The sequence below is a fragment of the Haplochromis burtoni genome, unplaced genomic scaffold (assembly GCF_018398535.1).
Source record: "Haplochromis burtoni strain Fernald_Lab_line unplaced genomic scaffold, NCSU_Asbu1 Contig_119, whole genome shotgun sequence".
NCBI lineage: Eukaryota > Metazoa > Chordata > Actinopteri > Cichliformes > Cichlidae > Haplochromis > Haplochromis burtoni.
Genome location: NW_024582480.1, coordinates 1636241 through 1651443, shown reverse-complemented (window position 1 = coordinate 1651443; position 15203 = coordinate 1636241). Strand labels below are relative to the sequence as shown.

General features: G+C 41.7%; 1 protein-coding gene across 2 annotated transcripts in view; it reads right to left on the bottom strand.

The window, feature by feature from the left end:
• Positions 1 to 15203, bottom strand: part of rab3gap2 (RAB3 GTPase activating protein subunit 2 (non-catalytic)) — a 19129-nt gene extending 3926 nt beyond the window's left edge. For both annotated transcript variants that reach the window (XM_014335937.2, XM_005929620.3), the window contains exons 1-26: positions 14835 to 15203; positions 12582 to 12673; positions 11768 to 11885; positions 10964 to 11045; positions 10464 to 10511; positions 10306 to 10381; positions 9921 to 10022; positions 9648 to 9747; positions 8248 to 8346; positions 7737 to 7885; positions 7555 to 7634; positions 6911 to 7003; positions 6665 to 6804; positions 5571 to 5766; positions 5328 to 5471; positions 4079 to 4161; positions 3921 to 3985; positions 3399 to 3489; positions 3165 to 3286; positions 2844 to 3054; positions 2658 to 2755; positions 2119 to 2227; positions 1711 to 1871; positions 1442 to 1616; positions 935 to 1111; positions 178 to 284 (exon numbers count right to left, since the gene is read on the bottom strand). In XM_014335937.2, the coding sequence (XP_014191423.1) occupies positions 178 to 284; positions 935 to 1111; positions 1442 to 1616; positions 1711 to 1871; positions 2119 to 2227; positions 2658 to 2755; positions 2844 to 3054; positions 3165 to 3286; positions 3399 to 3489; positions 3921 to 3985; positions 4079 to 4161; positions 5328 to 5471; positions 5571 to 5766; positions 6665 to 6804; positions 6911 to 7003; positions 7555 to 7634; positions 7737 to 7885; positions 8248 to 8346; positions 9648 to 9747; positions 9921 to 10022; positions 10306 to 10381; positions 10464 to 10511; positions 10964 to 11045; positions 11768 to 11885; positions 12582 to 12673; positions 14835 to 14943 (3027 nt within the window). In that variant the 5' untranslated portion in view covers positions 14944 to 15203. The remainder of the gene's footprint in view (positions 1 to 177; positions 285 to 934; positions 1112 to 1441; positions 1617 to 1710; positions 1872 to 2118; positions 2228 to 2657; positions 2756 to 2843; positions 3055 to 3164; positions 3287 to 3398; positions 3490 to 3920; positions 3986 to 4078; positions 4162 to 5327; positions 5472 to 5570; positions 5767 to 6664; positions 6805 to 6910; positions 7004 to 7554; positions 7635 to 7736; positions 7886 to 8247; positions 8347 to 9647; positions 9748 to 9920; positions 10023 to 10305; positions 10382 to 10463; positions 10512 to 10963; positions 11046 to 11767; positions 11886 to 12581; positions 12674 to 14834) is intronic.

Sequence of the window (15203 nt, the reverse complement as noted above, 5' to 3'; positions counted from 1 at the left end):
GGCTGTGAGTGATCTAAGCATAGCAGCAGGTTTTGAAATGGTGTAGAAAAGCACAAGGAGACGACCTTGGAAGAGACGTATGCTAATGCTAAATCTGGGAAAGCTTTTTCCTTCTTATGGGTGGAGACGTGTGACTTTTTGATAACGCGTTGTGTGCGTGCTTGTGTATTTGCACACCTCTGGGTCTTTGTTCCACTGCACCACATACTCCCAGCAGCAGTGGGCGAAGAGAAAATCAGGTGAGAGAGAGTGTGGGAACCGCTGGCATACTGCTAACAGCAACTCTGAAAAACACGGAAGAAAACAGGCTGATTTGGATTCAGGCTCCATGAAACAATGTGTACTGCAGAACAGGAAATATGACTAATTTGCCTGTCTTCAGCTTACTGTGATTATTTGATCATTAACCAAACCTTGATCATTATGAATAAATACCATACAATGCTATTGTCTTCTGTTAGCCAAAGAGAACAGGCACACTGCACATTAACTGTAGAGAGATCTTTCTATACAAATGTCCAATTTCTACTTTCAATATTCTTGGGCTTTAGCAGACTCATGTGTCCAGCTAGAGTCCAAAATATTTATAGCAATAGACAGTTTTAATTTGATGATCATTGGTTTGACTGTGGTCTATAGGTTGGATGCTTTTAGGTGACCAGACTAGCACTGAGAACAAGCTTACGTTTAATAAGAAAGTTCATAGTGTCATCTGCATAAAAACATATATTACTGATACAGAGGTCCAAAAATAGGCTAAGTAATCGATTTCCATTATTTTACTTTTTGTCTTTTTGAATTTAATTTTTTTAAATCACCACAAACAACAACACAGCTGACGCCACATTATTCTAGGATTTTCAAGTTAAACTATATCTCAAAATTGCCCAGAAAGACTAACATACCGAACATGTGTTAATGTCTTAGTCCTCACCTGCTGTCCTGTCTGTGTCCTCTTGGCTTTTCTCCTGCTCATGTCTTTCTTCTTCGTCTCTCTGCTCCACATTGTCATCTGCTTCTTTATTTCCCCTTTTCTGGAGGATTTCCTTGAGCCGCTCTGGGGAAATGTCTTGTCTAAACACCCACTTAGAGACGCTGTCGGCAATACCGCCTGAAACAGACAAAAGCAAACGGTGAATGTATTTGAAATTACTAACTAGGCTTTGGCCAGGCAGTGTATTTGAATGGGTTGTGGCAGTTGTTCCAGATTCCCACACTCCAAAGAAGAATGCAGCCATCAGGGGAAAACTATGGTCAATATCATCAAGACACTGAATTCATGGAGAGAAGTAAAAAAAAAACAAGGAGTAACTGAGGAGAGAACAGCGATACAGTGCATTTGAATACATTTATGAAGTGAGGAAAAACCAAGAAAAGAAACATGACAAGTAAAAAATGAACTCATACAGCTTGAAATCTCCCTGAACTTATTTTTCTCTACCTGTGCCTCCCTCCAACAATGTTTTAATAGAGCACTGAACTGTAGCGCCCCCCGTTGCTCCTGGTGGAGGAGGCACCAACAGCAGAGTCTGCAGCACCAGCACGTCTTCCAACTGGCGAACACACACCACCCACTGCTCCAACTCCAGTGACACTGCCTCCCACTCTGACTGAAACTGACACACACACATTAGTGTTGGTTGATTTTAAAGGGGGTTATGTTCCTATTTTTTGCTTAAGACAGTCCTCAAGTGCATGACGCCTCTCTACCTTGCTATCAGCTCGGCTTGTGATGCTAGCTTTAGCAGCACGGTGAGCAACCAGTGCAGCCAGCAGGGCAGCGGCAGCGTTGTGGGACTGAACACATGTAGTGCGGACTTGCTGCCACCAGGGGGAGATTGACTGTGTGTCCCATGACTCCTCGACTGCACCTAAACGGAGGGAGAGAAAAAGAAGAGGCCACTCTTATTCTACTTATTCTTCTTTTCCAGTCTGACGGTTACTTCTTGAGGTTCACATTTCTTTCGATTTCTTGTTGTCCAACTGAAGAAAACCACCAGAGCACCAACCAACATCAGCACATCTAACATCAGATGAATTAGCCCTTCAACCATTAACATATAGAGTTGTATTATTTAGCCTCGCGAACTACACAGACACGACAAGCCTTACAGGTACCTTTCATATCGCTGAGGGCGACAAGTAGTCTGTGGAGGTTTCGAACATTTTCCTCTGGTTTCTGTAGCAACTCCTTCTCCCGATGCAACCACACACTCAACAGCAAAGACTGACAGAAACAGGAAGTATGAACTGAATTAATTACTGATATTTGTTCAAAGACCTATTATATTATACACCCTAATTTCATGTGAGAACATATCAGGCTCCAGACACGCTGGGCAGACTTACGCAGACAGATAATGAAGTCTGCGTTCTTTCACTCATTAACAGTAAATACTGAATACTGACATCACAATATAAAGTGACCATTACTGAATAAATTACACACCAGTGGGTTGTGGTTCATCTCTGGCAAAGATTTAAAAAGCCTCATATCAGTATTACGTATGTATCATACAGTAAAAAATTAAAAAGATATGCAATTCTATATAAAATTGTATGCACTATATAACATTTGTAAGATTTCTCTCAACAGCAGCTACACATCCTGTCACATCCTGATCCCAGCTTTCACCCATTCTTTCCCCCCAGCTTACCAGAAGCTGCTGTGGGCTGATGCCGGCCTGCTGTAGCGTGTAACAGACTTTATGGAGTGGACTTTTTCCACACAGACAACTCCAGAACAAGAAGTTTCCTGCAAATGACAAACAGGAAAAGTACTCAGTCTGAGTTTTGATTGAGTGTAACAGCATTAATGTGCCCACGTATGTTGCCTGCCTTACCCAACTGGTTCCATTCAGTTTCAGACCTACGGATCACCTTAACCTCCTCATCCTCTGTGCACTCCAACTGGGAGAGAAAAGCCTGAGCAGGCAGGGGGGAGTCAGGCGAATCCTGGGCAAACGAAACACTGGGTCTTGGTGTGAACTGGGCATAGCGCTGCAAGGTCGGTGCAACACGGGACAATTCCTCCTCTATGCCTTCAAGGGAGTCCTGCAAGGATGGAAGAAAGAAATACTGGAATAGCACCGAGGCTTTAGCTCACCACCTCTAAAGAAGCTCTTAATTTCTTTAAATCTGTGTGTGTGTGTGTGCGCTCTCACATTTTCAGCGGTTTCCTCGACATCTGCGGCAGAATGCAGTTGCTGGATGTCTGTGTAGAGCTGCAGTAGTTTGAGCTGTGATGAGCAGAGCTGAAGTAACTCAGCATCCACTTCCTCAGGCTCTGAAGTGCAGAAACAAAAGGAGAAACAAGCTCAGGGTGATTATGAGATACAAGTTCCTGACACTTTTTTCTTTCATATTACATTTCTTTCATCAGTAAACGTATTCTTTACCTTGCCGTTTCAAAGTGTCATCTAAGGCACGTGTGATGTTAACAAGACAAGAGACAGGAGTGTTTTTATTTGACAGAAGAGACTCCAGTGCCTGAAAGAAAACGGAGACACTGAAATTACAACATCATATTCAACTGACAAGAAGAGTTTTAAGTGAATAATGGCAGCAGTGGTGTTCAGTTCGGTTGCAACCACAATTTAAAATCACCTGGAAAATAAAGGATATTTACATATAGGGCCAGTGTGCCCAAGAAGACTTGAACAGGGGCCCAGGATTGAGCTGCTGGACCAATCAGGGCTGTTCAAGTATTTGAAAAGATAAATTACTTGGGTTTCTGTCCCACGTGAAAGAAAAAGTAAAAGTTGCTTCATCATTCTTAGACTTAACGGACTTTTAATTTTAATCTCTTTTTCCATTTATATTTAGTTTTCAGTTGCAGGTTGGTTAGATTTAGGAGAAGTCTGTAATTAGAGTCAAACAGGGCCATTTAAAACAATAACCACATCAGATTTTGGTCGTACCTGCTTCTTAACTGCAGGGTGTTTGATATCTAGTACGATGCTTCTGGCTTCACTCTCCAATATATCTAAAAGAACACAGAGTCATTAATAATATAATACTGTATAACACATGAAATATATTTGAACATGAAACCTGACATCTCTCGTCATGCTCTTACCAAGCTCAATGTCTCGGCTCCTTAGTAGGGTAGTGAGTTTCTTTACCAGGTGCATATCTTTGGCTCGCTCGCTCTTCTTATCACTGAAGTGAAAAAGACAGAAAGATGGAGTTAGAGGGGACTTTTGCTGCCGTCGTGCAGTAGGTTTTTTGTTTGTGCCTTTTGGAGATTTTTTAAGGCAATTATCTGACAATAATAATAATAATAATAACTTTATAAACCTCCACAGAGCATGCCTGCCTAATATCTTGAGGGAGGTTGTTCCACAGAAACGGGGCAGGGAAAGAAAAGGCACACTCTCCAATTGTCTTTTTTCTGGCTCTAGGAACCTTTAGAAGGCCAGAGTCCTGAGATCGTAGAGCACAGGATGGAACATAAAGGTGCAAAAGGTCGGAGAGGTATGAAGGTGCCAATCCATTTAAAGCCTTGTAGGTGAGCAGCAGGACCTTAAAATCTGCTCGAACCTGACAAGGTAGCCAATGAAGAGATCTTAGTACAGGGGTAATGTGCTCAAATTTCCCAGATCTTGTTAAAATGCGAGCAGCTGCATTTTGCAGCTGTAGACCTCTAAAACTTTTCTTTGGTAGCCCAGAAAGAAGAGCATTACAATAATCTATACATGAAGACACAAACGCATGGACAAGAACGTCTGCAGTGTTTCTTAACAAAACTTGTCTGATTCTGCTATGTTCCTCAAATGATAAAGGCGGTCTTTGTTATCTCTTTTACACGAGACTCGAAGGAGAGCACCATGTCGGACCACACGCCCATATTTCTCACCGTTTGGTTATGTGTACCAATAACCTGTCAAAGGAGTTTTTGCTGCGAGTAAAATTCACAGATTTTACCTGGATGTTACTTAACAATAATTAGCACGTATCCAAAGCCAGTCACTTACATAGCAAACATAGCCACACAACATATTCTGGGGTACCAAAACAAAACCAGCGGTCAGTTCAGAAAGTCCGTCTTTACAGCTGAAGCGTACAGAACGATCATTCAACCTGTGGGAATCCTATGACAAGAACGGATTTTTTTGAACCTCACAGAACCAGGAAGTTGCAGCTCTTCAGATCCAACCTAATGTCAAATATTCATGACTCTTTGTGTCAGATTTAAGAGTTTTTAAAGGTGGGGAAAATCTGACCTAAGAAAGTGGGCAAGACTCTGCAAAATTTATTTTTTCACTGCACCTGCATTCATTTTAAACACCTACATGACAGCCTGTCCTTTTAGTCTGCGTACAAACCTGAGAGCCAGGTGGAAGGGAATGTTCACGGTCCTCAGAACTCCTGTGATTGGATCAAGCAGACACACCTGCTGTGTGTGGAGCTGCCAACCCTGACTGGTCACACTGTTCACCCCCATCAGACGGTAACCAGCATACAGCAACCTGCAACACCGTACAAGCAAATATTTTGTTATATTCCAACTTCAGGATCAAATGAGATTCTTCTTCAGTAAGAAAATGTGGGAGCTTCACGGTGTGTACCTGCAATGTTTGCCTACAGTGAAAGCTCCGACCCGAGGCCCCTGTTGCATTGCCCAAACCTCCAGGATCCCCCTACGAGGGGCGTAGATGACGAGGAACAGAGCGTGGCGTCTGGGGAGGGACGCCGAGGGGGATAAATCCCGCTCGCTACGCTCCTCTGGAACCTGCAGCCAACCCAACTGGGCATCTCTGTAACCTGGAGATAAATGTATGATTGGGACATTGTTAGGATTTTATTAATAATGACACAGGCCGAAGAAGGAATCATAGTAAAAATAAACATTACAGTGTTTAGAGCAACTCCTGCTACATTGGGAAGCTCTTTAATTAATTATTTTTAAAGTGGCCGCAGCTAGAAAAGCAGCATAAGATTAAACATAAATCTATGAAAACAAAAAGGAAACATCTTCATCTGATCACCTGTACAAAGATTAGATTATCAGATTTTAAATTGGGCTGTGACATTTTTAATGTATAAAATACCTGATCTACAGACCTATTTTAATATCATACTGAAATTATAAATGCAATGAGATAGAGCTGCCTTTCTAGCCCATCTAATGATGCTCAATTTCTCTGGCAACATTCAGATAGTAGGTTAAGAATTAGGTGTTGACAACATGAATGCATCGATCCATCCTGCCTTTTATCAAAGGTTCAGGCTGCTGATGCTGGTGTATTGCTGTAGGGATGTTTTTTTGGCATAATTTGGGCTCCTTAGTACCAACTGGTCATCAACTGATTATTGTTGATGACCATGTCCATTACATCCTTTATGACCACAGTGTACCCATCTTCTAATGGCTGCTGCAGCAGGAAGTGTCAAAGCTCAAATCATCATTTTAAACTGATTGCTTGAGCATGACAGTGAGTTCACTGTACTCAAATAGCCTCCACAGTGACCAGATCTCAGTCCAAAAGAGCAACTTGGACATGTGGTGGAACAGGAGGTTTGCATCATGGGTGCACAGGCCACACATCTGCAGTAAATGTGCGACACTATCCTGCCAATATGGAACAAATTTATGTATGTGTTTCTATTACATATGTGTGTCACTCACAACGAGTTGTTCTTCCACGTGTTTACACCTCACCTTTCCACATGCGAACGGCGATGCCCCTGGCCAAGTCCAGCAGTGTGACTCGGCCAAAGTCATCAGTCACTCCAGCCAGCGTGTTGCACGGGGACAGACATATCGACTCGCCATGCCGCCGAGAGTCTGGGAGACCAAATCTGCAAAGGAGAGCAGCAAGTGTGCTGAGGTCAGATTAGGTTTTCAGTCTCAACAGCACACAGTCGACGACGACTGGATTTGTGTTTTAGATGTCCCAGTTCGTACCTGATACTTAAAGGGGTGGCAGGCTCCACCTTGGGCTTCTGTTTCTGGGGAGCCTCCTCTTCGTTCTTGTTTTTGTTCCATCCCAACCACCCGCTGAGAGGAAAATGACAAGTGACGATAGAAAAAACAGAAAGAAGAAAAAGAAAAAGTGAGTGAGAAACAGTAAGGAGGAAACTTCAAACACAGATCTTCCGTCTCCAGATGCTTTCCAGCACACTGACCCCTGACTTTGGCTTGGAAACAACTTCTCCACTGGATGAGGCATTTGTCTTTGCCGCCTGTGCGCTTATGCCCTGTGCTTTGATACAAGCCTCCAAAAACTATCCATTTGTCGGATCATTTTATTGGAGCCCAAAGACTCTGGACGGTTTTTGACTTAGTTGTGTCTAAGTATTTGTTTGCTTACAAGAATAATGAACTTGGATTTAAAGTTAATGAGCACAATGAAGAGTTTAAATTATATTTATGTCACAGCTTAAACATATAGCTGCATAGCAATTGTACAACAGTGGAAATCATCACTGTATGATCTAGGAAAATAAAAATGCAAAAAAAATTAAAATAGGACAGAGAACCTAAGCTTGGGGAACACCATGTGATTGGGCTTCACACACACACACACACACACACACACACACACACACCTGGCAGCACTGAAGAGGGCTGAGGTGAGTTTACTGGCCACTGCCATAGCCACGTGGGACAGCAGAGGCTGAGAACTCCCCTATAAACAGTTAGGGACACAAGAAAAAGCCGATTTTCTGTTAATTTTTGAACTGCAGGCGATTATAGTCATGATACATACCCATTTTGAAAATATAATTACCTCTATAGCATAGTAAAAGCCCGTGTATGGCCCAGATCCTACAGTGACATACTGGCTCATGGCGGGGGGGCTGCCTTTGACTGAGGCGTTGAATCCTCCCAGGATAGATGCGTTCTTCATTTGATCAAAGACACACAGTGTCATGATGCCTAAAAGCAGAAGAGTTACTTACTGTCATCTGGATCAATCATAAAGATAAATCTGTAGACTCTCCATCTGAATTTATCACTTTAAGAGTAAATATCTCAGTTGAAATATATAAAGGTGAATAATATATCCGTCAGATGGATAGAGTCTTTTTTGACTAACACTGGTTAGTGTTATCTCTCCAGTTCTATTTGCTCTACTAAAATGAATGAAGGGCTAATTCATCTGATGTTGTAAATGTGAATGACACAGTCGCATCTGCAGATCCAAAACATTATGATGTTTAATATCATAAGTTAATCCATTATGCAGCAGCCAACCACCAGCATGAATTATCAGTGGAAGCTCTCAAACAGACTCTTACCCACGCTGCTGTGGTCCACAATGGTGTCCATTTCCTGCAGACCCCACTTCTTATAGGCCAGAGGAGGAGGCTGGATCACATCATTACCTGCTGCTGCAGCTGATCAAAAGGAGGTTAAGTTAGTAAGAAGCAACAACTTTAATAAAACAGTATTTTTTTATTATCTATTAGTCAACTTTAACTCTACTAAGGTCTAAACAGGGTTTGTCTTGGGTCACACAGAGTATTCAGGGTTATTATAGGAGCAGACAACAAACACACAGAGCACTAGATCAAATGCTGCTGAAGCTTGGCTCCCCAGATAGCAAACACATCTGGACCTGACCTGGGGCCACTTTTGGTTCTAGCAAATGTAGGCCCAGGCTTCACTGAAACGTCACCTGATATTTGGCCCATGAGAGGCAGACCTGTGGGAGTGTTTAAGCAGCCAAACAGACACTAAATCAAGGCCAAATACGGCCCAAAGAAAACTGCAGATGTGGGCCACGTTTGGGCCAAAAACTCATTGTTATCTGGGTACTACGCTCCAAACTGTTTATACTTCAGGTGATTGTGTTTGTGGGGTGTGTGGGGTGTGTGGGGTTCTGTATAAGTAGGTTGGTTTCACCTTAGTACCTGAATGCTTTGTGGCAAACACTTTCCAGCCAGCAAGCAAGTGAAAAACATCTTCTGTTAACACACTGCAAACAGTACTGAGAGATTATGCATGTTTTGTTTTTTTCAGCTCAGTTTTGGCTTTTGAGGGGTTAACTACAATTGTAAGCACGCTAATCCACATACAGTCAGGCTGACAAGTCTGTTGCCTCCCTGTTCAGGAAGGGAGAGAGTTTTCCTCATATGTGTTGCAACTTCTCACCAAAGTGTCTGACTTACTTAGGAGAGCCACTTTATATATTATATATTTCACACTGACTATATTAACAGTGGCCATATACATTTGGGGACTCACTGTGGCATGTAATTTTTTTATTTTTAAATCTATTTGCACGTACGTTCAGTTTACTTGCTGAGCAATTTTGAAAGTTCAGGCACTGCTAACCAGCTAGCTCTGGTCCATCCTTTGATATCATTTTGTGGATCCCTCATCCTGTGATTGCCAATCTTTCTTCATCTCTGGTGGATCACTAACCAGAACCTGGAGAACCACCTTGTAGAAAGTGCAGAGCAGAAAAAGGACTACCAGCTGCAGTCCAAGATGATAAAGTTGGAAGATATCTGACTTTAGATGAGAGTATCTCCAAAGGGGCAGCTGAATATAATGTTCAGGGGGACATGCTATATACCCTATTATAAATGCAAATAGATGTGGCCACTTTTTTGTGCACACACACTGCTGCCACAAACAAACTAAATGTCTGACTGAACTTTCTTCCTACAAAGACATAGAGAAGCAGCCGTACCTCTTGCCGCCTGATTCCTGCAGGCCCGCAGAGACTGAAAGAGGCTGAATCCATCTATGGTGACCATTGCAGCAGAGTAGAGGATGCTCAGCTCCTCGTGCTGCAGACGAAAAATAAAATCAACAATCAACATTAGCTCACAGATCAGGATTATAATCTTCATGCTCAATGACAATCACACAACTGAAACAGACTGTCACTTTGATTTTGAATATGGATATAATCCTCACACACACCTCTCTGAATTTGAAGAGTGCTTCAGGTGTGTGTTACCTGCTCAGTTACTCCAGGGTGGCGAGGGATCTCGTAAGTGCGACACTTGAGCCTCAGTACCGGGTCCTCGTGTAGCAGCTGGGCAAGGAGCAGAACGCCGCTCTGACGGGACACAATTGATAGTCAGGGCTGGGTGAAAACACATCAACATTTAAAAAATATATCAATGTCATTCTAGCAGAAAATTAAACCATGCATGCTTTTTTAAATCAATACAGATTGATTCTGCTTTACCTAAAAAGTTTTAGTAAAGTAGTGCCAATGTTTGCAACTTTGCACTCTGATTTGAGCAAAACTGCTCTGCATGAAGGGAGAGACAGTCACATCACACTTTCTTGTCTATAATTCAAAGAATTATTGAAGACGTTATAGATTAAAAAGGTACCTCAGTGTAGAAACGGACATAACCAGATGTAAAACCCACGACTACACATGTCCAGTCAGGCCGCCCAGTGGAGCTCCTGAAAAATGTATTGAGACATGAAGTGAAGATAAACACACAAGCACTTCCCCTCATTTAGTTCACAGATAAATAAATCTCACCTCTTCTGACTTGCCAAGGGAATACAAATGGTGCTGCTCACACACTCTCTATGAGGAAACAGAAATCAGACTTAGAGTCATGTCACATATATTTGATGTATTTACATTCTAGCTAAGGTTTTTAATTATCATAATTTTTAATGTATTAATTGTGTTTTGCCTTCTGATAAACTTCTTATTTAATTTCTTCTTGTAAAACAGCAACGTAGCCGGTCTGAAAAATTAGGTCAAAAACTGCAGTTCCTCTAACGGCCACTGGAGACTTTCATGTTTAAACCCAGTAGAAAAAAACTGTTTTGGTTTCTATAGCTGAATTTCTACATTCATCAAAACTGTAGGGGTGTTATTTTAGTAAAGGTCCACTTTTTAAACTGAACTAAGGATAACTGATCTGTCTCACTTCCATCCTTCAATTCAATCACCTGGATAATTCGCCAACAGGAGCCATTATCAACCTTTTCCACAATGACTGTGTGTAAGTTAACATATTGTTTTCTCACCCTTCCTCAGTGCTAAGAGTTCCAGTCCAAGATACTCCCAGAGTCATCTCTTCTCTGCCGCTGTCATCTGTTCGCCATTTAGCTGTAAGAATAAAGAAAGATGAGGAATACTTTATTTACTCAAAAGTCGGGAAGCTCCTTAATTTCATTGACACAAATAAAATACGACAAGCAAGAAGAAAAAAGGTACATAAAGCAATCAGAACCACAAACAAAGCAACTGGTTATTAAATCTAAAACCCTTAGTTCTGACCAGGTAAACCTGGATTTGCATAAACTGGACACAAAGTAAGCAGCTACTGCTGTTGCTCAGAGGTGAAAGGTGGCACATAGCCTTTGTGACAAAGTTTGGGTTAAGCCATATATTGACCTTTATATTATTACATTGCATTCATATTATTATTATTATATTCCGATCAACTACATGCTTAGCCCTATTGTTGGGTTGGCTAAAGCAAACAATTTGTTTCTACTTTGCTTCAGGAAACACTTCTACTTCCAAGGGTAAAAGTATTACTACACCACACCACGACTAGCTAGAGGAAATTATTGGTGCTGCTCATGAGCTGCTCCTGCTTGAATTTGTGGACACTTTAGTGCCCAATAGTCTATTTGTCAACAGGCTTCTGTGAAAAAGGTAATAAATAGAAGGGTCCTAGGCCCTCCTGACATGAGGGTTAGTGGTGTCGTATGAGAGCATCTGATGAGGACACGGGATGCTTTTCCATAGTGAGACACAAAACGAACAGTATGAAAGAAAACTCCAGAGTCACATATCAGGGTGTGCGTGTCTGAGAATCTGACCTGAGAGAAAGGCCGCCTTCTGTTCACGGGCCACCACCAGCAGGTCAGTGCAGGGCGACAGGGACACGACACAGTCCTGCAGCCACGGTTCACCCTGCCCGCCAGCATCATCCGCGACCTGCAGAGCAAAGGAGATTTTTAGACCTATGCCACCTTTAGAAGTTCGCATTGAGTGCTTATATTCTAATATTATATGACATTGTAATAATAAAATGAGTGTTTGTCCTATGTCACAGCCAATGACAATATTATCAGTAGTTGATTCAAATGTAAAATAGGTCATATTTTTGAATTGCTAAAGGTTTTTTAACGGACAATGTCTGACCACACCAACCCAACACAGAAGTCCAACACAAACTCCACACATGGACTAAAAGAAAACTAACGCTGATGTGGCTTCAGACAGGATTTTTGCAGCATCCATGCAGCATAGATGCATTACAGGTAGCAGGCTGACTGCATCTTGCTTGCTAACGTTACTGCTATCAAAATCACATCTGAGTGAAAATGCTTATTAGCGTCGCTGTCAAAGACTACTAATTTTAGCCATCAGTAAATTGTGTAATGGCACAAAACATTAATGTCTGTAATAGCAAAAGTGGTGGTGGTTATCCAGCTAGCTGTAACTTCATTAACGATATTATTATATGTCATTATACGACATGCATGACACATAGCGCAGGACACTGCGCAGGTCTCATCACTGCACACAGACAACTTTAAGAAAAATGACAGAATGACACATTCTTTCCCTGTAAATAAATAGACATCAACTTAAAACACCAATAATGTCACATTCCACAATGAGACAAACCTTTTTATCAGAGGTGGATTCCTCCTCTTTATTATCACCACCTTCCCATGCCGACTCCCAGTCAGAGGTGTCCCAAGACAGCTCATTATCTTCTGAGTAAGAGGCAGGAAACAAATAAATAAATAAATAAAATAAATTTTAAAAATGGGTCAAGTTTGTGATGCTTGTACGGTGGCTAAAACAGAGTGTAGAGAAGAGATGAATGCAGTGACTAAGATAAACTCAAAAGACTCGAAATGTGTGTTGGTTTTTTGAAGCCACATGATGGAACTGCAAGTTATCAGCTAGCTAAGCTAGCAAGCTGCATTCATAGGTATCAGCTATTTAATAGCAAGTGCCAAACAAAGTATTCGAGTATGAGCTGGAGCGCAGATTTTTTTTGACAGTCTGTTTGCACAATTAACTGCACAGCAAGCAAAATAATTTCTCAGGTAATTGGGCACCAAACGGACAAACATACTAAAGAGGTCCAGTCTAGGGAGTCCAATTAGCTGAGGTGAACCCTGGCAGACAGTTAGTAGCTACAGCCGCCTGAGTTAGCATCCACATGTCAAAGAAGCAAACTTTAAGCATTAATCAGAATCAGAATACTTTAATAATCCCTAAGAAATTTTTAACAAAATTTAAACATGTGAGTTATATAAATATTTATCCCTTGTATCAATGTTATAAAGGAGAAAATTAGCTATAAAAAAATCAAACCTGTTATATGCAGCAGGATGTTAACATGTTAAGTTCTGCTATACAGTTGAAAGAACTGTAAAGAAGGGGTGCAGAAGTCATAGCTGCTACATAACTGTGGCAGCTAAAGTTGAGCAGTCAGAAGCTCTGTGCCAAAGGGAAATGAACTAATAATATAGCAACAGCGTAAAGCTCAGAAATCAGGAGGAAATCCTGCTGCTTTACGCCTTGGCACTTCAGTGTCCCCATGACGACAGTGTGTGTGTCTGCAGGCATCAGTATGAAATGACGCATGAATGCAACACATCCAAGCACCCTTTCTATCTGTCCTTTCTGCTGAGCATCCTGCAGTGACACCCTCAGGGACCTCATGTGCAATGACTCACACTTAAAAAGACCTGCAGATTTCTCCTCCTCCAACTGATGGATGCAAACAACAACCTAATACTAGCAATATTTGGTGGATTAGTGAACTTGGGATAGTTGACATATAACTGTTTGCTACCTGGCGTCTAGCTACAGATTTATTGTTTGGCCAAAATAAACACATTATCACACCGAAGATTTAGAATGATGTGATCGGCCAAAAGAACATCTCAGATGAGGCCATCCGTGCTATGAGGAAGTCTTGATACTGAGCTTAATGATCATGCTGTAATCGGCCCATGGTTCTTTTCTCAAACGCTGAAATATTCTGTGTCAAAGTTATGTGTCTTGCAAATTGGTGCACAACATTTCAAATTCACTTAAACTTCACATGGTTGATAAAACACCTCCCCCAAAGTCATGACAGGAAAGGAGATGTTCTATACTGTGACATACTCCTAACACTTTCACCACATCCATCTTCAATATGGTCAGAAAGTCCTTCAGTTAAGGCACCCTCACACTTGACAATCCTAAGGTATGCCCACCCCAAATCATATCCTGTTTTTCTTCTAGTAGTACTAAAATGTACTAACCTGACATAAAACTAAAGACTGAGCCTATAAACATATCGGTAAAGTGCTTACTGAGGTCACAGATCAAATGAGCAATAGGCTCATTTTCTCATGGACATCTATACGATCAGACTTCTTTTAAAATAGAGGAGTCGCCCCCTGCTGACCACGTGGAAATAATGCAGGTTTAAGATGTTTCCTTTTCAAATTTGGAAGCTACATTCATCTTTCATATACACCCCATATGTTTGACATCAACAGGTTGTAATATAGTAGCATTTCTGTATTGACTTCCACATAGCGGAAAAACGAAATGATGCATATAACATTGCGTGCAAAACGAGTCCAGGCCTGAATACAACCATACAAGGATTCACCTGCAAACAGCTGCAAGCTGCTTTTGATTCTGGACTCACAAAAGGCACATTAAGGCGGTGAACATTTCATTTATTCCGTTGTAACATGATAAAACTAATCAACTAACCAAAACTAGTTATGCACACTTTATCCGCATTTTCAAACCACTTTACAGCACCGAGGTCACTTTTCTAATGCTGGGAGCTGCTATCTGAGCTACTGTCACTTCAGTTTGAAGCTGCAGAAGACCCCTATCCTCCTCCTGTATCGTTACCTGTTTGACTCTTCTCTTCGACTGGCTCGCTTTTCTCGTTCCGAAACAAGAAGTGCCGGACCGTTTTGAACTCTTGAAGCCGACAGAACTCAAGTAAGCTGCAGGACATCCCTCTTCCGTCCCGTCCGGACCCAAGAAGACGAGAAACAGCCTGTTAGCTTTGCTGCTAACAGTCCAGTTATGGAAGAAATGCGCCCAGTATTACACTCCTGCTATCGCGACAACTTTATGACAGCGCTGTCACAAAGAAAGGATTTTCTAAATGTCCTATACTACCCCCTAGACAAGTACAAACCACTGCCCGCCGCTCTTATTTTTCCCTAAACTTCCCACCCTCAGTCCTGATGACACATCATTAGCATAATAACA